Raw genomic sequence first — 23,176 nt, 5'->3', positions numbered from 1 at the left:
AAATGTGCAATAACATTTAATAACTCAAGATACTAAAATATCATCCACTACACAAAGTATAATATTTCATAATTTAATAACTCAAGATACTAAAATATACAACTTAAAATAAGAAAATAGCATAACAAAGTCAAATTCCTACAACATACCCATCACCATGGAAACTACTTATTGGTTCTATAGGGAAGTAAACAACTAAGACAATACTTGATGATATCGTTAACACTTATAAGGATTAAATAATAGGGGTCTAATCTAGAAAATGCTACTTATTAGTAGGATACATTTCCGATGACTCCCATATGACTATGTTAGTCATATTATTATGATAGTTTCACAATCATGAAATTCTTCGGATCAGAAGTAAAAAACATCGTAGTTTTCATCTTAGGGATATCAACAGTTACAATATCTCTCATCTCCAGAGTGTGATAATGATACATAGCATTTCCAATAAGCACATGAAATTTCTGTATCTTTCATCTTCGAAACAGGACTTGATCAAATAGTTGCAACAAAACTGTTCCAAAATCAACATTTTCCCCAGAATAAAGTCCATACAATAAATTATGGAAAATACAACTTGCACCATCAGACCCAGTTGCCCTATCAAAAAAGCATTTGAACATGATTGCGAATAGAGCATCCTAAATAGGAGGAAAAGCAGACTTCTTTAACTTGGATAGAACCGAAAAATCATAATTATACCTTATTTGTTGATAGACATGAATGATTTTCGTTACAGAAATTAAATCAGGAGCTATAGAATCCTCAACAATCAGAAGACTTATCAACTTGAAAAAGTTTGATTTTGAAATAAAAGTCTTGTGCGCTTGAATTTCAAATTTAATTTTCTCTAATTTCTTGTTGTAAATGGCAGTAGAGTACGTTGTCGATAATTGAGAAATGGGTACATAATCAAAGCTTTCTTCAACACAAAATGATCTAGATATATGATCAAGTGTTGAACCAATTGAGAGTACTTTAAAGGATCTAGAACAACAACTATATTTTGATTAAGCTTGATGTTCAACATTGCAGAAGATGAAGATTGTTCCATGAAAGAAACACAATCAAAAGAAGTCATTTGATAAGAGTAGAGAATTAGTGATCGATATGTTCTTTGAAGAGTTTGTGAGTGTAAAGAGTATAAAGGATAACTCTTAGGGTTTATATATGGAAAGAGAATTTGAATTTGAATTTGAATTGATTAATGGAGTGGAAAGAGAAAAACCGCCACTTCGCATTAAACGCTTTGCAAGTCATACATCAGCAAATGGAATCACGTTCATCATTCCAAATATAACGGTCCAATAATATATTGCCAACGCATCATTTCTCTGCACTAAACTCAAACACTGTTTACCAATCATCATGATGTCAGCCCCTTAGAATAAGTGCCTGGAATTTTAAAATTCAAATGAAACATGCTATTTCAGATTGAATTTTAATATTCAAATGAAACATGATGGCAGCCCCTTCAATTCTCGCAAATTGAAATAGTATCCATTGGAATTACGACTAGTATTGACTTTCGCTAGCGCATCGAAACTTCGTAACCGATCAGAATACAAAGTTTATGAAATCATAGATTTCAGTGAAAATGTGTGCCAAATGAAAAGAAAGAAGCAAATTAAAGAAAAATTTGGATAATTAGTGATATCAAAGAATATTTGATATAAAAGCAGTTAGATCCCGGACATAGATTATCTTGATTCAAAGTCAAGAGAGCCTAAGAAGTGCTTGTATATTTTCCCGTTGAATTACTATCGTCAACTTGTTAAGAAGTTATGAACGACATCTTTTCATAGGTTTCATGGGAATGCTCATTTCCTATCATAAATGCAACTTAACATAAGTGCAGAGATGTGAAAGGAAATACTTCATTGATCGGTGTAGTCAAGTTTAAGTTTGCAAAAAAAATGCTATAGTGATTGGTAAGTATCATCGAGATAAAAAATGTTCAGACGGAAAGCTCATAATTTGAAAAATAAAATTGGACCTATTTGGGAAAAAGTTAATCTGGATTAGATTATTTTCATTAAGGCCTCACAAACAAAAATTATGAGATTTTGAACATTGAAAGGTAAGGCATTGCAAAATATAATAATTTCAACCGTTAATTCATTTGTTTCATGCTAGAACATAAATGTTTATCGTCAATTCATTTTTAGGAAATGGTTGTTGGGTTTCACCAACATCATGGTAATAATGACCAAGAGATCATAAACACAAATTTTTTTGTAACATCAACCCCAGTTACAGGAATCTTAAAGTTACAATTTATATGAAATGAAATAGATGGAGAATCATATATTAGGAAAAGAATTGTTGGTGGTTTCACTTAAATCATGTTTATAACAATTTTACGATCATGAGCACAAAATGTTTGTAGCCCATATAACGATGTTGGTTATACTTTGTAGTTAAGCATCTACATGAAGTTGAAATAGTTATGGTAGAAAGAAAGGATGGTAAGAGACCGTCAATTCATTGTGCGATACATGAGCATATTAATGTTCAACAAACTAAAATATTTCTGGATATTTCAAAATATAAAGAAAATAAAATCTTTTTTGTATTTTTGAAAACAAAGGAAAATAAGAAAGGAAAATAACAAATACTTAGAGCACCAGCCTATGGAAAATCACACCTTCTCGTAACTAAGTACGTTGTTCACAAGAGAAATTTGAACGATTGTGAAGCTGACATCGCATCGGAGGTAAATAGTAACCATTTCGTTCTTTCAAGAATTTGACTTTGGAACTGATTCTGCTTTAATCATTCCAAGCCCTTTTAAAATTCTGTGAAATGAAAATTGTTTACGTGAATATTTCAAACAATTGATCCGTTGAACGTAAAAATTGTACTTCAACATTTTCGTCTTTGACATGATCCTTTATAAAATGATATCTTAAAGGAATGTGTTTCGTATTTAAATGTTGAACATGATTATAACAAATTCGTATAGCACTTTCTGAATCACAATACAAACGAATATTTTTCATACTAATGCCATAGTCACGTAGTTGACTTTGAATCCAAATTATTTTTGAAGTACACAATGATGGAACAATGTATTAATCTTAAACAGTTAATAACGAAATGCAAGTATGTTTCCTTGATTGCCACTAACAACCCAAGAGAAGTATTCTAGCGAAGATATCTGAAAACATTCTTCAATGCCATCATATGTGGTTCTTGTGGATTAGCTTGAAATCTCGCACAATAGCAAACTACAAACATAATATCAGGATGACTAGATGTCAGATACAATAAGGAACTAATCATCTTCCTGTATAATGTAAGATATGTTGTAGGTTTATCAAGAGAAGAAGTGAGCTTTGTCCCAAATTCCATCGAAACTTTAACCTTCGAATCGCCATTCATGCCAAATTTAGCAAGTAAAGTTTTTGTCAATGCTTCTTGATTGATGAATATTCCCTCCAAACTCTGTCTAACATTTATTCCAAGGAAAAAGTTAATTGTACCCATAGAAATCATTTCAAATTTGTTTCCATCAATTTACGAAATTCAATGGTCAAATTAGGATCTGTTGAACCGAAAATGATGTCATCACCATAAACTTGAACAATCGCCAGTTTATTACCTTATTTATTATGAAAGAAGGTAGAATCAACTAAAACTTGTTTAAATTTTGATTGTGTTAATAATCTAGTCATAGTTTCATACCATGCATGAGGAGCTTACTTTAGACCATACACCGCTTTATCTAGCACATAGCTATGATCAAGAAATTTCTCATTTATGAAATTTGTAGGTTGTTCAACATAAAATATTTCTTGAAGTTCTCTGTTGAGAAATTCACACTTCACATCCATTTGAAATACTTCAAAATTTTTGTGAGTTGCATATGCTAAAGAGAAGCAAACTGACTCCAGTCTTGCCAGGGGAGCAAACTTTTCTTCACAATATATTCCTTCTTCTTGACAATATTCTTTGACCACAAGTCATACCTTATTATGAACTACATTTCCTTTTTTATTCATTTTGTTTCGAACTACCCACTTTATATCAACAACTGATGCATTCGCCGAAATTGGAATCAATCTCCAGACTTTGTTTCTTTCAAACTCATTCAGTTCTTGCATAGCTTTGACCCGATCTACATGATCATCAACCACTTTAATAGTTTTAGGTTTTGATTTTAGATATGAAGGAATTAAACATGCAAAATGATTCATTAACATTCAAAGATTCTTGTTTCGCATTTTTTTGGGAACGAGTCAAAACCCCTGAAAAATTATCTCCGATAACTTGAGTTCATGAATGATCTCTTTTCCATTTCATCAAAGGTGGATAGTTTAGATCATAATTATGGTTTAACTTAAAATTAATTTCTTCAACTCCGTATTGAGCATCATCTTCATTTTCATAAGTTTCTTCATCTTGATAATTTGAAATTAAATTCTTGTAACTCCCGAAGATCCGGGCTAGTCACTTTAGAGACAATGAACGTCAAAAATGACTTTTTGATAGAACATGATTTAGAATAAATAATCTTAACCTAGTTATAGTATATGTCATAAATTTTCTGTACATATAAAGAATGCCGAAATCCGAGCTATAACGAAGAAGTTACGACCCTTTGAAGTTTTACAGCAAAACCGGCGCGACACCGGGAATTGTAAAGAGTGAATTTACGAAAAAATATTTTCTAGCCTTAGCGATCTAGACGAAAGTCGCAGTATATGTTAAACTGAGAGTGTGCATAAAAAGAACGTCCAAATCTGACTTCGTATGAGGAAGTTATGATTTTTTAGGAAGTTATGATTTTTCTAAGATTTAGCATAGTAGTGCACAACCCGAATTCAAATTTTAGATCGGTCAATTTTCAGCCAAAATAATCTAAACGATAAATGAATATATCATTAATAGGAGTTAAACAATAGAAAGACGGATGAAAACGGAGCTCGTATGCGAAAGATATTGACGAAGCTTAGTCTCTACTTTTCAAGCGCGGCGAATTCGATACGGTTTTGTCAATCTATAATATAATGGGAATTAGCCAATAGGATCTAAATAAAAATTGTAGTACTCGTAAATACCAACGCGTGGATATAAATAACGTCAAAAACGGAGCTCGTATGTTAAAGATATGGACGAAACCTAGTCTCTACTCTTCAAGCGCGACGAATTCAAATATAAGTTTGTAAATCTGAGCTACAATGAGAATTAGCCGATGGGGTCTAAATGAAAGTTGTAGTGCTTGTAAATACTAATGTGTGGATATAAATAACATAGACAACGGAGCTCGTACACAGAAGATACGGACAAAACATAGGGGCTACTCTACGATAAAATCCCTATAAATAAGAGATGAACTCTTCATAATTTCTTCACACCATAAGCCTTTCTTTATCTCTCTAACTTCTCTCTAGCCTCCCTAATCCCCTCTCAAGTCCAGAGAACCTCCCTAGCACGAGAAGGACACCCAGGAGTGCCCGAAGGCTCTGAGATGAAAAGCTTTTGGCTCGGAAATGCTGCTCCAATGAAGCCCATTTTTTTTAATAAAAATCTGTTGTAAGTGAGCTACGCCTACACTATTTCTAGTATAGCTTTTATTTAAAATATAGTAATGTTATTAGGACCTTATAATAATTATTTGGTCTATTATTATGAGTTATATAAGTGTTATTATAGTATCTTTTTAACCACTCGCGATACAGATAATCTGGTTTAAAGGGCCACATAGGATTGTTTGATTTTAGAAATGCTATATGCCAAAATGGTCATGCCCTCTGGTGCTTTATGTCTGACCGCTGTCTATACATAGTGGTTGGAAAATATTATTTAAACGTTTATAATAATAATAATAATAATAATAATAATAATAATAATAATAATTAGTCACGATAGATATTAGACTAAAATCTAGTGGTAATAATACTAGGTTTCGTCGAAGGAAATTATATTTTTAAGAAGCGAAACGTTGTCCGAGTTTGGAATCATCACTTTAACAAGTGAGTGCATCGTTACTTTCATCTTACACATAGATATGAAGTATTTTATATAAATTACGTGCCATGTGGGCATATTATTTGGATACTTGTTGTCTATGCTGGATGAATGATTTTATACATGTTTTAAATGATTTAAACTATATATTAATTTTATATCTACAAATATGTTGGGATAAAACATGGGTAGATGAAATAGTTGATGTGTGATGAAATAAAATGATGAGAGATAGGTGATAATAATTAGGTGAGGATAGATAGGTGATGATGAATCAGTGATGTAGGATGAAAGATACTATAACCTTGTCCGGCAATTTGGAGATGTAGCCAGCTACCAGAGTATAGATGGCAACCACGGACTAGACAACCCCGTGGAAGCACCAACAACCTCATAACCTGTAGGTGATGCATTACGAGTTTAGGTGATGTTGTAACTACGTATTCATATGATGATACTATAACCCTTTACTATGAATTATGAGTTCAGGCGATGTTGTAACTACGTATTCATGCGATGATACCCTAACCCTTGTTGGGCACGTATTGAGGGAGTAATTCCTGAACCAATACTGTCTATGCGATGTAGGAAATGATCCTTAGGGAGAGTCCTTAGGAACAAACATATAAGGAAATGAGATTTAAGGATATGAGAGGTAAATATGATGTAGAAGACAACCCTTAGGATAAATCCTTAGGGAAGGTACTTAGGAATAAAGAAGATAATGGGATGGGTAATTGGGTTAATTGTTTGATGGTTAAACATAATAATTATATTATTGTAGGTTGAAAACCCTATGTACTCACCAGGTTTCCCAACCTGACCCACTTAGTTTACTTGTATCACATGTGACGATGGGAACTTACATTACACTGAGAGATTAAGGAGATATAGATCACTAGTGTAAATAAATGTAAGTTCTATTTATGCTTATGTTTCTATATTGATGATGACATACCAAATGTTTTAAAAGGAATAAAAATAAATTTCTTCGGAAATGCTTTGATAATGAAATTATCATGTTTTTTTTTCTAGGAACAAATTCCGTAACATTTTTATTGAAAGCGATATTCTGATTTTTATAAAGCATAAACAAAATCGATCTTTTCTGGCCGTGAAAATGGGGATGTCACAATTCTCCCCCTGGAAATTTGGATTTGAACTCCCCCTGCACAAAAGTATTAATATTTCTCTCAGTTGATTGTTCAATATTTTCTATTATTAGAGATGAAGAAAAAGTAAAAAGTGAATCAAAATTTTCTACACTCTCCCCCTCGACTTAGTAGAAACAACATTTTCTTTCAAAGTTTCAATATTTTGTAACACTTCATCAACCAACTTTAACAATTCATCACGATGATTTTTAGTTGCTTCGGTTTCAAGTGATATTGCATTTTCAATTTCATTAAACAAATTTAAAATTCCTCATAAAGATTCACGAGAGGAATTGTTTTCATGCATGATTCTAGATTTTTTTTCCTATTGAGACAACTTCATTCTGAATTGATTTCACATATTTTTTAGGTATCTTCTATTTTCTTTGACTTCTTGTTCAACACACGATATGCTTTTGAGTTAAGAGAGTATCCCAAAAATGTTGCTTCATCAGTTTTCATGTCAAACTTGTCACAATGTTCTTTACAGTTAAAGATGAAACACCTATGGCCAAAAACATGAACAAATTTCATGTTAGGTTTGCGATTATTTAAAATCTCACAAGGTAAAATCAAAAAACTTTTTATTGATATAAGAACGATCTTGTGTAAAACAAGTGGTTGCAATTGCATCAGACCAAAAGTATAATGGCAATTTTATGAAGGACAACATGGTTCTCGTAGCTTCACATAGAGAACAATTTCGTATTTCAACAACACTATTATGTTGTGGAGTATGTAGAGATGAAAAGTTATGACTAATTTCTTTTTTTAAGAACTCAGCAAAAACATAATTCGTAAACTCTATTCCATTATCACTTTGAATCTTCCAAATAGGCTTTCTCAATTGAAGTTCAATCTGCTTGATAAAATCAATCATATTTTGAGTTGTTTCAGATTTCTGTTTAAGAAAGTATACCCAAATTAAACGAGAAAAAAATCATCAAAATAAAAAAAAAATTATTTACTTTGCCAATGCTTTAAATTGATGATGGACCATAAACATCTATATATATTAATTCCATTGGTTCAATTATCTTGGTATTCATGACCGAAGAATGACTTTTCCTGCTTTGTTTTCCCAATTCGGAATCAACACACAAATGTTCTTTATCATATTTAAGAAGTGGAAGACCTCTGACAAGATCACCGAGAACAAGTTTATTAATGTATTTGAAGTTGATATGTGAAAAACTCCTATGCCACAACCAACTATCATCTAAATATGATTTTGCAGGCAGACACACATAAGGTTTTCCTTTAATATGATTCAAGTTGAGAGGATACATTTCACCTTTTCTTTTTTATATAAAAATAGTTTTCTCTGTTTCTTTGTGTATAATTTATGATCCTTCTTCGTCAAAAGACACTTTAAGACTAGTACCTAGAACAATTTTAAAAATACTAATTAGATTGTATTGTAAACCTTCGACACAAGCTACCTTACGAATAGTGAATTCGTTATTTGTTATTATTCCATATCCTTTGATTTCACCAGTTGCATTATTTTAATATTTCACTCTTCCACCATCTTTTAAAGTCTGAAAATTCTACCATTTGTGATTTCCTTACACTCATATGATGAGAACAACCACTATCAATATACCATTATGAATCATATTGCTCGTCATGTATCACTTAGAAAATTATGCAAATTTAGGAACACAAACCATCTTGAGCCCTGATAAGAACTTTGATTTAGAAGATGAAATAGGAAAAATCTTTGTTTTATTAATATAAAATGATTTTCTAATCAAGTTATTATTTACCCCTTTTTCAATTATAAAAACTTGAGTTTTTTCATCACAAAGATTTACTTCAACAAAAGATTTCTTCGATTAGAATTTGCTTTTCTTTGTTGTGACATCTTTTCCAAAAAGAAAATTCTTCTTCCTCTTTTATTTTTGCTTTTATATTCTATGAAATTAGCATCATTTTCTTTCATATCTTTCTTTGGAATATACTTTGTTTTTGTTGATAAATTGGATTTACTTTTTGAAAGAATAGGTGAATTAGTATTTTGATTAGAAGTTATTTTCGCACCAACAAACTTCTGATTTTTTATTCTTAGAACAAGAAACATTATTATCAATTTCCCTTTTCTTCCATAACTATTTTCGTTTAATCAAATATTTTTTATATCTAGCATTAATTGTTCTTCTCTTTGCTTTTAGTTCTTTAAGAAATTTTTGATATGTCACATTTGTTTTCCTTTTGGAATTGCTTTTCACCACATTTTCCTTTTGAATATCAATTGGAACATCTGTTGTTCCATTTGGTCCATCTTCACTTTGTGAAAAAAAATCATATTATTCAGTGGTTCTAAAACATATTTCCCTTTGGTTTTCCACAAAGTAAATTCGGATAAACCTTTTGTTTCATCATCATTTTCAATGGGTGTAGACCAAAAGAATTCTTCACAACCTTTCGCATTATCAAGATTGACCATTGACGTTAATTTCGAAGTTTCAATTTTGTCAAGTCCTCTTTACACTAAAACTTGATTTGGAGTTTTTTTGAATTTTTGGAAAATGTTGCTTGAACATTTAAATGTTTCATTCCATCATTTTCAACAAGCTATTTAAACTTAATTGAATCTTCAAAATCAAATTTCTTTTTGGTTTCATCAAATTCAGACATATTCTCATAATTAAGATTTTCTTCTAAACTTAATTTCTTACATAAAAAGTTATATTTTTAAACTGAATTAATTTTGTTTTGTTGTTTATCCTTTTCTAATAAAATATCATTTAACATCTTTTGTTATCTTTGTACTTAATATATTCTTCAATTTTCACAAGACCAACCTTGTAAGAATCACAAACTGATTCATTAGATGATACCGTGGATTCACATCTGTAACATTTAGCATCAATGTCATAATCTTTCAATTCTAAGAAAGGCAATATCATTTTATGCAACCCTTTTCCTTTCTCACAATCCAGATGTAATTGTGTAATGTTAGTATAAAGACATTTTGCAATAAGACAAAAGATATTATTTCAAGACAACCCTATTGTCTTTCTTAAGCTTCATTACATCGTCTTTAGACCTAGATTGATCTAATTCCAATGCCTCTATTCACAAACATCTTTATTCATTCTTGAAATTTGTCCTGCTAAGAGTATCATCAAGATCAGAATTTCTTATGCGAGTTCTCTTTAAACTATCACTAAAATCAGAAATAACATCGTACAAATCATTTAATGTAGATTTATAATAAGAAACAGGATTATCAAGAGATTTAAGAATATAATTTACCTTGTCAATTACCTTTTCACACTCAGATACATTTTCTTTAATAGTCTTTGTAGAAAAACAAGCCTCCAACACTGTTCCTGCATCTGTAAAATAACCTTGAATTTCAGAATCGACGTTATTCACCATCAAACACCTGCCTCCACTATCCTTCTTTTCAGTCTTCACCATAAAAAAATCACTATGAGTTGGTCTCCGAACTTCATCATCTTCTCAGTTATTTGACCATACTTTCACATTTCCATCATCACTGTTGTGAAAGAACTGGTTTGCGAGAATTCTTGCGAAGTTCCTCAATTTTCTTCACATAATAGGCTTCATCTTTTAATTTTTCTTTCTTTTCATTCTATTTTTGCAGCAAGCATTCCTTTGCAAAATGATTATTTATATGACAATAGTTACAGTCAAAGCCAACTCACCAAGTAATTTCTTCTCTTTCTTTTCATTATCCGTTTGAAAATTCTTAAAACTTTAATGTAACGTCCCAAACCTTAAAACCAATTTTTTTTAAATCAAAATAAAGCATCATTCAAACATGTTTGTCAAAACCATAAAGTATTCAGAAAACATCCCAAGAGTACATTAGTGTCAAATAAGTGTAAAATCATGGTGGGTGCAATGTGATCAACCCGAGCTCTTCTCCTTTGATACGGAAGTACCTGAAACATAATCAGAAAACCATAAGCACAAAGCTTAGTGAGTTCCCCAAAATACCTCATACCATACATATCAAACATACAATGGCCCATGCCCAATACCAATGGACACCGCTCAACATCGGGCCCCGTTCGGAATAGATCTGTCTATATCATATGATGGGCCCTGCCCAACACACCCATTAGGCTCCGCTTGACATTGGGCCCCACCCGGCATACATACAATACATACACATATGTAAGGTCACATAAACAACTACCATAGAGAAAACAAGAATCCATGGGTCAACATTGGTGCCTTCAACCTGTCAAACACAGTGAGGAGACTCGCCTCAACCTACTAGAAAATCAAGTAAATACTTGGCTTGCTAATTCATGAAATCTCCACACTAAATACGATCAAATAACATCCTAATTAATAATTAGGGCATAAACAATATATAAGGGTCTACGTATTTACTCCTGACTCCTAGGGTAAAAGACCATTTTACCGTTCCTTACCGGGCCTAAATATGAAAGCCCAAAACCTAAAAATGGCCCAACTAGCCCAAAAGGCCCAAAAGTCCAACCAGCAAGTACGCCCTACATACTCGTCGCGATCACGTACGGGCTCAAACCCAGTACACGCAACTCATGCATGGTTGAAACAAAACCACCAAGACTAAATTTTTATACTTCAAGGACCTCAAATCTACTAAGAAATGACACCCTAAGGTCCTAGAGTATCTCATACTCCCAAAAACCAAGGTCATGGGACCAAAAGCTCCTAAATCTACCCATAATGAGATCTTAACAAAAGAATCATTAAGGTAAGACCTTTTGATCTCTAGAAACTTGCAATGAAGAAGATAGCTTTGGATCTAGAGGCTCCAACTCTAACAATTCACCACCACCAAGTCTCTTCTTCTTATAATGGAACAAAAGCGCCAAAACTCAAGCAATAGCTCAAGAATGCACCAAAATGGATAGGATTTCATGGGATATCTTTAAAGGGAATGAGACTGATGATGGTAAAGGTCTTGAGTCCATAATGATGCTTAAATAGGGTCCAAACCCTAAAAATTAGGGTTCATGCATGGATAGCGTACGCCCAACGTACTCACTTCTCCCCAAAAGTTACACTTTCATCCCCTTGGGACCAAATTTCCACATAACTTAGTACAAGGGTCGAAATAATAAATACCTATAAACAAGTGTTACATTTCGCTTCTTGATTTTTCAGAGTTTGAACTTCCTTGCTTGTAATTGTTTCCAACATATTCGTTTTTGTTGTTATTTTTGAAGCAAAAGTTGTTTTTGAAGAATTTCTTTGGATTAGTTACCATTAGAAATTTATCTTCTTTTCTAAGCTCCTCATCTAAGATATCAGATTCAAAATCTTCAACCACAATCTTTGTCTTCTTTTACTTTGAGCTTTCACTAGGGCCAATGAACCAACACTTATCACCAACTTTGCTTCCCTCATCACTTCATCTTCATGATACTTCTATATACCCACCATTTTCTCAAGAGTGTAATTCTTGAATTGTTCATGAGCCTTAAGAGTTAAAACAATCAACATCCATTCTGATCTCAAACTATTCACGAATCTTAACTTTTGTTCAATAACTTTTCTTTTCAATTTGTGTTTGAGCATAAGACTTAAAAGATGATTAAATCGATTGACTTTTTGTTTAATAGTTTCGTCGGACTTTTACTAAAAAGATCTAATTTCAGATATAATTGATGTTTGTAGAGAATAAGTGAGATCAGCATCTCCAAAGTATAATTCTTTCGATCTATCCCATATCTCTTTTGCAGTCTGATAAGAATTGACCAAACAAAAAGTGTCTGGAGGAAGAGCAAACCTTATGATTCTTAATGCTTTCAGGTTGCACATCAATTTATCTTTCTCAACAGAATCAATTTTAGTGTCATCAGCAACAATAGTGTCATAATCATCTTGAGCTCTGACTTCAATCTTCGTCTTGGAATACTTGAATGTTTTCTTTTGTGATTGTGTGCCAAATGCTAGATCCATGAGTTTCAATACCTAGAATGTAATCTTCAAAGTGAAGAACCCAAACTTCATATTCTTTAGAGAATAAAATAAGAATTCTCGATGTAGAACTGATACTACTTGGTAGGTTTAACGTAATTAAGTGTGAATCCTCTTTTGAAATTATGAATGAATGAAACAAGAATCAGATCAATGAACTTGAAATAGAGTTTTAGAATTAAATCAAAAGATTCAAACAAGGAATTAAAGATCAAAATGCAAAGAGATTTGCAAAATTCGGAATAAATCTAGAATTTGATGAACAAATCTGGAAAAAAACGATGAACAATGACAAAATTGAGATTTGAAAAGTTCAATTGATCTCCCGTTCTGATACCAATTGATGGAACGATTAGATTCAAGATTCAAACAATTAAGAGATCACAAGAATGCACAAGGTAAATATAATTTCACTTTCATTAATGACCCAATAGAACAATTCGATATAAGAAAGAACTATTCTATCCAAAACTCTGACCCATTCTACTAACTAACGTTCCTTTATATAGACTTCACATAAACATCAAAAAGGAATATTAAGCCAACTGATAAACTGCGAACTTAAGAATACATAATGTGCGAATTCAGAACTAAATCAATTCACACTAAGAAAAGACATAGACAATACAAAACATGCCAACAAAGCACATTACAAATTGACACAACTAATAGATTCCGAACCCTAACACTTATTGTTACATATTTATTTTATTTAATTTTATTGTTAGATACTAATTATTTTAAAAATATTGTATATGCTAAGAAAAAAGATATAAGAGACTATATAAAATATTTCACAAAACAAAAACATATTTATTAATTAAAAAGTTACGTTTAAAATTGATCAATATTTAATTAACATTTAGAACATTATTGATATTTTAAAAATAATGTTTGAAAAACTAATACAAACAAATATGAAAAATAAAATCGCTATAAAAAATAAGAAAAATGTTTTATTAGGATAATTAATTTTTTGTTTTGTTCTGATTTAAGCAACCTTTTTTTTATATATATATTTAACAATTTAACTTGTTAAATATGTTCATATATTACTATTGTCACCTGTTATAATCGGTAGAAATAATAATAACAGAACACATATAAAAAGTTAAATGGTTGTATATCAAAAAAAAATTACCTAAATATTAAATAAATAAAAAACGACAAAAGTGATTAGGCTAGTAAGTCATTTTCTCACAGTTAAAAACTAATCCTGAAATTTTACCTATTAAAAATTTGTATCATTCAATTTCTTACCAAAATTTACCATTGAATTATGTATAAGCCTATTAGTACAAAAAAAAAATCTACTTTTTCACAAAAATATTGTGATAGGAAGTTGAGATACTACTCTATAAATTATTAGGACATGTAATCATGTATACCTTTTATGAATAAAAAACGTTTAAAGTTCAGCTAAGCCGCACCATAAAGATGGCTACCCTTTTTTGAGCTTTTGTCAACGTGGAAACCACATGCCTCCTGACTCAGCTATTCTATATAAAACCCACACTCGCAATCACAGCCCCACACAAACCCATCGTCTTCTGTCTCAAAAGCCTCATTCTCTCCCCTCATCCCCCTCATTCACTACTCTTCGCTTCAACCATGGCCGACAAATCATCCACCAACAACCGGAAGCCAAGTAGGTTACAGCGAAGAGCTCCAGCCTCCATTCAGATCACTCCAGTCTCCAATTGGAACGTTGCGATCCCTCTGCTATCGCCTGTTGAGAAAACCAATCGTATGAGTAGTAGTTCAAAAGAGGAGTCGCGAAGAGCTGCTCATACAGTGGCGGAGCCGGAAAAGAAACCGGTGGTGTATAAGAAGTGGCAGCATCCGGCGGATCCGTTTTACTACGAGCCGGCACCTCCGTTTGTATGTAGTGGTGTTGAATTTAGGAGTTGATTAGAATTCCTAATGATTATTACTTCTTCTTCTTCTTCTTCTTCTTCTTCTTTCTCTTCCTTTTGAGCTTATTTCTGATTTGAAGAAACTCGATTGGACTGTGTTTATATTGCTTTTACAGCACTTGGTCTTTGCATAAATACATGTGTTGCTTCTTTGACTACAAATCAGAGATCATAGATTCGAATAACATGGTAATAGTGTTTGCAATGAGATATACATATACAACTTAGTGACTTTATTCGTAAAACGAATTCAGATGAACCCAGTTATTTATTGTTTAAGGGTAGAATATGAGTTCAATTCGTTAGAACTAATCGAAGCTGATAACTGTCCATTTACCGAAGCTTAATGATATTTGTTTTGGTCATGAATGATTAGTATCAAGTGTAATGGCAATGAACGTTATTAGTTTATAAATATTACGGATAATCTAGAAAAACGACTATATGATTATATGGAATATAAGAAAATGACACCATGTTCTCTCATTAACGGGAATAACCACAATGCCCAAAACATTATGTTTCAAAATAAACCAATTTAACTTCGGATTGTAGAATTACCATTGAGACGTGGCATAAAACAATCTTAAATTCTAACATTTTGGAATTCCCTTTCTGACATCCTTACGTTTCTACATCCTTACGTTTCACACATGACAACATACTGAAGACTAAATTGCAAGTTTGGTTTCTTGGTATGACAAAAATTGGATGGTTTAAAATATTTTGAAGTTGCATCACTGGTCAAAGGTTTTATTTTGATGAATTTGCCTCAAAGTTAGTTGAAAACATTTAAAATGATGAATGTATCCTTTTAATTTAGTTTTTTTTTACAACAATTAAAAAGACTCTCTCTCTCTCTCTCTCTCTCTCTATATATATATATATATATATATATATATATATATATATATATATATATATATATATATATATATATATATATATATATATATATATATATATATATATATATATATATAGATTTTTGTGTCAGTTTCTTAAAATTGAAATTAAAATAAAAGATGTGTTTTTGAGCAAAAAACATGAAGCCAAGAACCACAAATCGGGTCTAAAAAACAATACGAGTTCTTCATTATGGAGTTAGTCTTAGATCTAGTCAATTTTCAAGATCTCAAGAACACCTTTTTTTTTTATTTCAATATAAGTTATTAAGAATTGAAGTGAAAAATCTTCTCTGTATTGATACGGCTTTTGATACTGGTATTTATACACAAAGCACATACAAATGAATACCTAATTCCTAATACATAGGATCATGAACAATTGTGCCTTGAGACTGGGATATTTATGATCCATTCTAAAGACTATTTCTATATGATACATGTTGGAACTTTAGTAGACGTTATTATCCACCAACAAAATTAAGGGATGGAGTGACTTGAAGCTTGGTTATGCGATCTTTACCCAATGCTTTTGTGACTATGTTAGTGAGTCGGTTAACATAGTGAACTTGTGAGATTTGTAATGCATTAGAGTCGACTTGTTCGCGCACAAAATGAAAGTCTAAGGCGATATGTTTCGATCGTGTGCTGATAGCTGGGTTTTTACACAGGAATGTCGCACTAATATTATCACAGAGGAGAATAGGAGGCTGTGGTAAAGTGACCTGAAGATCGTGTAGGAGTTGTTGAATCCAAAGTAATTCAGCCGTTGTGTATGCAATAACTCTACATTCAGCTTCAATGTTGGATCGAGCAACCACCCTTTGCTTCTGTGAGGTCTAACTTATCAAATTTGGTCCATGGAAAACAACGAAGCCATACTGTGAGCAACTATCATCGGTGTCAGATATCCATGCAGAATCTGTGTAAGCGAGTAGAGAAGTGGTATGATGAGGTTTAAAGTGAAATCAATGATGTAGGTTCTTTTGAAATATTGTAGTATGTATTTCACAACTTGCAAATGAAGAGTGGTGGGTGCATGCATGAATTAGGACATACAGTTGATTGTAAAGGCGATATCAGGACGGGTGATAGTTGCATATTGGAGGGAACCAATAGTTTGTCTGTATAATTTTGGATCAGTGAATGGATCATCAGAAAGTACAAGGCGAGTGGATGGATCTGCTGGTGTGGTTATGGGATTGGAGTGAAGCATGTTTCTTTTATTGAGAAGATCTTGAATATATATGGTTTGGGATAGGGTGAGACGAGTGGTTGTTTATGTGATTTAGACACCTAGAATATATATAAGTTTGCCTAAATCTTTGAGTGAAAAGGACTGATTTATGGTGTTGATGATTTTTTGGATCACATGTGGATTATTCCCGGTGTTTATCAAATCATCCACATACACAAGGATGTAGATGATGGCAATGGAAGATGTATGCACAAACAATGAGGTATCAGAATAACAGACTTTGAAGCCATGTGTAACAAGATGATGTTTGAGTTGATTGAACCATGCTCTTGGAGCTTGTTTGAGGCCATAAAGGGCCTTGTGAAGCTTGCACACGGATATAGGGTGAGATGAGTCTTCAAATCCAAATGGTTGTTCCATGTAAACTTCTTCAATTAACAATCCATTTAAGAATGCATTGTTGATGTCCAATTGATAAATGTTACAACCCTAAGATAAAGCCACAAATATGACTAAATGAATGGTTGTTGGCTTGATTACTAAACTGAAAGTTTCGAAGAAATCCACACCTTCTTCTTGACTAAATCTTTTTGCAACAAGATATGCCTTGTAGCATTCAATTGTTCCATCCGAATGTCATTTTATCTTGAAAATCCACTTACAACCAACAATGTTAGCATTAGTAGGACGTGGAACTAGCGACCATGTATTATTTATCATTAATGCATTGTATTCACACTTTATTGCATTTGACCAATATGGGTTTTGAAGGACTATTGGAATATTGTGAGGTTTAATTATAGGAGGAGTGGAGGTGGAAGCAAGAAAGGAGCATGGTTTGAGGGAGTTTATACAGGCTCGAGTAACCATTGGATGGTGAGTGTTGGCAGTGGGACGAAGAAAACTACGTTCTTTTTTAGCTTGAGAACTAATAGTGGGATGTTGATGAGAAGGACACGGTGATGGCGAGGAGGGTGTAGATGATGTGTTAGACAATGAATGAGGAGGTATATGTGTGGGTGGTGAAGGTGGATGTGGTAGTGAGGTTACATGACTAAGAAGAGTATCAGGAATTGGGTCCATAGGGGAGAGGGAAGTAAAGGAAGTAGTGGGTGAATTTGGAGTGGCATATGGAAAAACATCTTCATTGAAGATTGTTGGATTAGTGTCTAAGTCCATAACTATTTTGGTATGTACTTGACCCGTGGTGCATGGTCCTTTTTGGTTGCCTTCACCAAAGCAACTTGATTAGAGAAATATATATATAGAGAGAGAGGATAATATGATTTATTAATTAATATGTTATAAGAATAATATATTAAAGGAGAAATCATATTTGTTTAATTAATATTGGTCAATAATTAATTAGGAATTAATTTTGTGATCAAGTGTAATTAATTAAACTAGAGGGGCTGATTTGTAATTATGTGATAGTTACAAAATAAGGTAAGGATTATCTTATTATTAGGTTGGACGAATTTAAGGTGATAAGGACTTAGAATTCGACTATGATAAGGATTCAAGGATTATCTTATGGGTTGCTTTGTGGGTAAGCAACTAGATAAGGATAATGACTGAAACCCTATCTCTACACCTATATAAAGACCCTAAGGCTCATGAATTCGTGTATCCCTTCCCAAGAAGTCCTAAGGACAAATTCTAACCTCTCTCCTCTCTCTTTATACCTTCTCAATTTGCTCTTGGTGTTTGTAAGCCATTAGAGGAGTGACACTTGTGACTCTAAGCATTCCAAAGTCAAATCAAGGAGATTTGGGATTGTTATTGCTACATAACAATCAAGGTAATATCTTAAACCTAATTATATGTTAATATCGATTTCCATATACTAGAATTAGGGTTTATAGTCTTGGATTCAAAGCATGTACAATAGAGAAACCTAGATCCAAGCATTAGGGTTTGTATGAGCACATAGGATGTCTTATGACCAAAACCCATCAGTGGTATCAGAGCCTAGGATGGTTTCAATTGTATTGATGCATTGTATATCTAAAAAATTCGATTTTTGATGTTTTAGAGGCTGGACTCGCCGAGTCCATAGCTGAACTCGCCGAGTCCAGGGTGACTCGACGAGTCCAGGCTTGACTCGACGAGTCAACTCGTCAGATAATGCTTATCTCGGGATTTCTTGCTGTTTTTGCATATGTATAGTTACCTTATCATGTTAGATCAATATTAATCCGATTATATGATATATTTGACTATATTTTTGATCTAATTGACGATATTTATCAATTAATAAGATAATTGTTTCCTTATAAGATAATTGATTAATTATTTTGAGTAAATTGATAAATTGTTTTGCAAGAAATCATTAAACAAATCAAATATGGATAATTATGTAATTAAATGTTAGTTTATATTATTTGTTATTTGATCCTTGTTGTTATGAAAATTTTTATATTTTTCCCTTTAGGTTTTATAGTTTAAATTTGAACCCAAAAGTTTTAAGGTTTCAAAACTTGCCCTCAAGTTTTGGAATTTAAAAGTTGATTAAAAGTTAATTAGGAATGTTAAATTCTAAAACCCTAGTAATGTTTTGAAAAGTTCAAATACACCCTTATGGTTTTATTAATTAGTTAAGGAGTATAATTAAAAGAAGTTTAATAAATCCATAAAAGTTTAGGTTAACCATTTAATTGAATTAAAAGTGTAATTGTTAAATTTAACCACATAGTATTTTAAAAGTATAAAATGCACCCTATACTATATATAACATTAAAAGTCTAACATTATATATATGTATGAGTAAAAGTCAGTCTTACCGTTAGTAGGCCTCATTCACGAAGCTAGTCTATAAGGGGTGTTTAAGGAAATTGCCTATAAAATGGCGATTGAATGGGTATCCACTCTTACCCACCGCACTCTTGACTAGTGGAGGGTCGTTAGCCGAACGGGCAGGATAGGACGAAACCTTCCATTATAAGTATAATGAAATACAAAGTAACTAAATATTTTACAAATTCCCAATCTTAGTTACATAGGCAAAGTGAATTGATGCAATTCCATGAAATTACACTTTGTGCCCTTGCGTAGACGTTAGTGGAGCGTGTGTGGTTTATCGGCACACTAAATGGTTCTAAGCAAAGGTAGCAAAGTGTGACTCAATGTTTGTCATAGTTTGGTGGAGCGTGTGTGGTTTACCGGCACATCGAATAGGTGATTGTAACATGTGAGGGCACCATGTAAGTTTGCATGGTTATTCACACCCGCTTTGTGATCTTCGGCATCCCAGTCACAAACAAGAGGGGCATATCGAGATTAAAACATGCCATTGAAAGTTCAATGAATCTCAAAGGATCTAGGAGTTTTCATAGATTTAAAACTTAAATTTAATTTTCGTTTTTCATGGTGGAAATTAGTGAATCGTCATTCACTTACCTTCAAATGTTCTGCAATTTGGGTTACGGCATCCCTCTCCCGAGTTGTAGAATATTGTGTTGGATCCTAGCCTTGGAATTTCATTTGGGTGATTTGCCAAGGACTCAATCAATCAACTAACTTGAATTTTGTTTTCTCCCGTTTTGTAGATGTCAAAGTTCGACAACTACGGTCTTCCCAAATCCCGTGGAACAAGCATTCCACATGAAGATGATATTCCACGATTCGATCGAGGAACAAGAAATCGTGCTTCACTTCCTCCTCCTCCTCCAATTATTCTCCCTAACCCACAAGATTGTAAAATTGAAAGGTTCAATAGCACTCAAGCCCTTTTGGCAAGTAAACATAAAGAAGGCAAGTTGGTGTGTGCACACGTCTTAGGGATGAAGTCACACATTGATAGGTTAAGAATGATGGGATCCGTTGTCGGTGAAGCAATGGCTGTTGATTGGGTTCTTCAGTCACTTCCCAACTCATATAGTGAGTTCGTAAGAGAGTACTATATGATGAACCACGACGTGACCCTTATAGATCTCACCTACATGCTTATTGCTGCTGAATCAGCAATGGTTTGGTGCAATAGAAAAGCAAAGTTGATTGGTGAATCTGCCTTCAAGACCTCTATGGATATAGACAATGGCAATAAAAGACATGCAATGATCGAAAAGTTTGATCATAAGAGAAAGGTGATGTCTGAAGTAGTTCCATGTGTTGTTCCAAAAGAGTCAATTTGCTTTTATTGCCAAGAGAAGGGGCATTAGAGACGAAGTTGCCCTAATTACCTAACAGATCTAAGAGATGGGAGAGTCAGAACGTATGGCTTTACTTTAGGTAAGAATCCACTATCTAACTCCATTAAGTTCCTATTCATTGATTTTAATACATGATGTGATAAGATTGCATTTGAATGTTTTGAAGGATCGGTGAAAAGAAAGGAAGCTTGATAAGAGAGCAAGATGAATCTAATCACAAGAGATGGATCTTGATCGCATGGACTTGAAGATTGGATTTTGAGCTTAGATAGTTATGATAGAGTTGTTAGAAATTTTCCTTTTACATAGTTTTCAATAGATTCTGCATTGTAAGGAAAAATGTTTTTCCTTGTTTTTATAAATAAAATAAATTTTGACTTATTTATTTATTTACTTCCTTGCAATGAAATCGTTATGAAAATTGATGTTTACATATTTCTACAACGAATGGATATGATTCTTAGTTATGTTATTTATGGAAATGTCGAGAATTTACCAAATATGGAGAGTTTCTCATCACCCAAAGTTTCAATTGGACTGAAATTTGGAATCATGCAACTTGGTTGCGTGATGAATGAGAAAGTTCATATTAGGAAATTAGACAAATTCGTTGACAAAGTGTCAAGTGAAGGACTAGGAGATCGAGTACACAAAGTTGTGTGTTGATCAAGCTCACCATAAGAGTAATAAAGATATTCGTCATGATTTACTAAAGGCTTAGTAAATATGATTACACTTACAAGATTAAGTGTAATTCTGAATTGATTAAAGGGTTTAGATCAATAGTAGAACGAATAAGAAGAATCAATTAGGCAGAAAGATAAACGTTTCTCCATTCTAAGAAGAAGGGAGAGTAGCTTTTATGCTTTATAATGGGTCTTACTGATTAAGAAACATATCTCAATTGATCCTCTAAGTAAGTCTTAGTACAATTGTATGTCTAAGAAGAGGATTCAAGAATTGAAGAAATGGTTAAATCAAGAAGTCAATCATACTTCATTCCTATAAAAGGTCTTAAAGTTAAGATTGTGACAATGAGTGAAAAGTATTAAAAGGTTTATAGCATTCATCAAATGTGGAAAGTTGTGATGTCTTGAAGAAGACAAAGATCAACTAGGACCAATTTATGAAGTGTTTTGATAAAAGCTACACTAACTCTTGAATATTTGGTTGTCAACAAATGTTTATTGACAAGAGAATCTTATATGTCAAGGAGTCAGTGGGAGTCTTAATGGTCTTGAAAGGTTTCAAGAACAAATCAAATAAACCTTATCGATCATCACTAGCACACGAGTTGAGGTTTACAACCTATCGTGTTGACATTATTTTGTTTCTGTGCAGTTTCCAATTGAGTTAATTATGCATGTGAGTTCTATGAGTTCTCATTTTGAACGCATAAAAGGCAAGGCACCTTGATCAATGAAAGGTACATTGATAGGAAAAAGGTGAGATGCTTAACTACTTGGAAGACGTGGTGGGCAGTTGTGCTACCATAAGGTAAGAAATCAAGATTAAGAAAGTTCGGTCCATATGAGTTTGAATTTGTCTTAAACTTTGGTTTTAACAAATTCACATGGATAGGAACACATACACCGTTTAAATCTAAGTGTCATAAGATTTCCTCCTTCATGATTTGAATTGTGAGGTTTGGCAATTAGTCTTAAATGTTTAGACGCACATATAAACTATCTAAGGCAAGGGTGTATAAGTTCAAGAAGCCTTGATAAAAGATTATCAAAGCACCAAGTATTAGAAACATAGACTTAAGAAATTCAATAAGTATTGTTTTTCTGGAGTTAAGATGTTTTGAATACATGTCGAAGCTAGTGGGAGCATAAGTGTTATGTTTTATAGTAATCATCATAATAGTGGGAGCATAAAAGTTATGATTGTATGATTATTATGGAAAGTATTGCAAATT

General features: G+C 32.7%; 2 protein-coding genes across 2 annotated transcripts; one reads left to right on the top strand and one right to left on the bottom strand.

The window, feature by feature from the left end:
• Nucleotides 1–3,153: 3,153 nt before the first annotated feature.
• Nucleotides 3,154–9,582, bottom strand: LOC145045844 (uncharacterized). Its single transcript, XM_078994147.1, has 4 exons — nt 9,504–9,582; nt 3,978–4,126; nt 3,712–3,830; nt 3,154–3,457 (listed from the first exon to the last, which is right to left on the bottom strand). The coding sequence occupies exons 1-4, from the start codon at nt 9,580–9,582 to the stop codon at nt 3,154–3,156; spliced, it is 651 nt and encodes a 216-aa protein (XP_078850273.1).
• Nucleotides 9,583–14,603: 5,021 nt separating this feature from the next.
• Nucleotides 14,604–15,370, top strand: LOC144997471 (uncharacterized protein At4g14450, chloroplastic-like). Its single transcript, XM_078957383.1, has one exon. The coding sequence runs from the start codon at nt 14,697–14,699 to the stop codon at nt 14,994–14,996; it is 300 nt and encodes a 99-aa protein (XP_078813509.1). The 5' UTR covers nt 14,604–14,696; the 3' UTR covers nt 14,997–15,370.
• The last annotated feature ends 7,806 nt before the right edge of the window (nt 15,371–23,176 follow it).

Source organism: Lactuca saligna, chromosome 5, assembly GCF_052625555.1.
Source record: "Lactuca saligna cultivar CGN05327 chromosome 5, ASM5262555v1, whole genome shotgun sequence".
NCBI lineage: Eukaryota > Viridiplantae > Streptophyta > Magnoliopsida > Asterales > Asteraceae > Lactuca > Lactuca saligna.
Note: the sequence above shows the minus strand (reverse complement) of the source record. Positions and strands in the feature narration are given on the sequence as shown.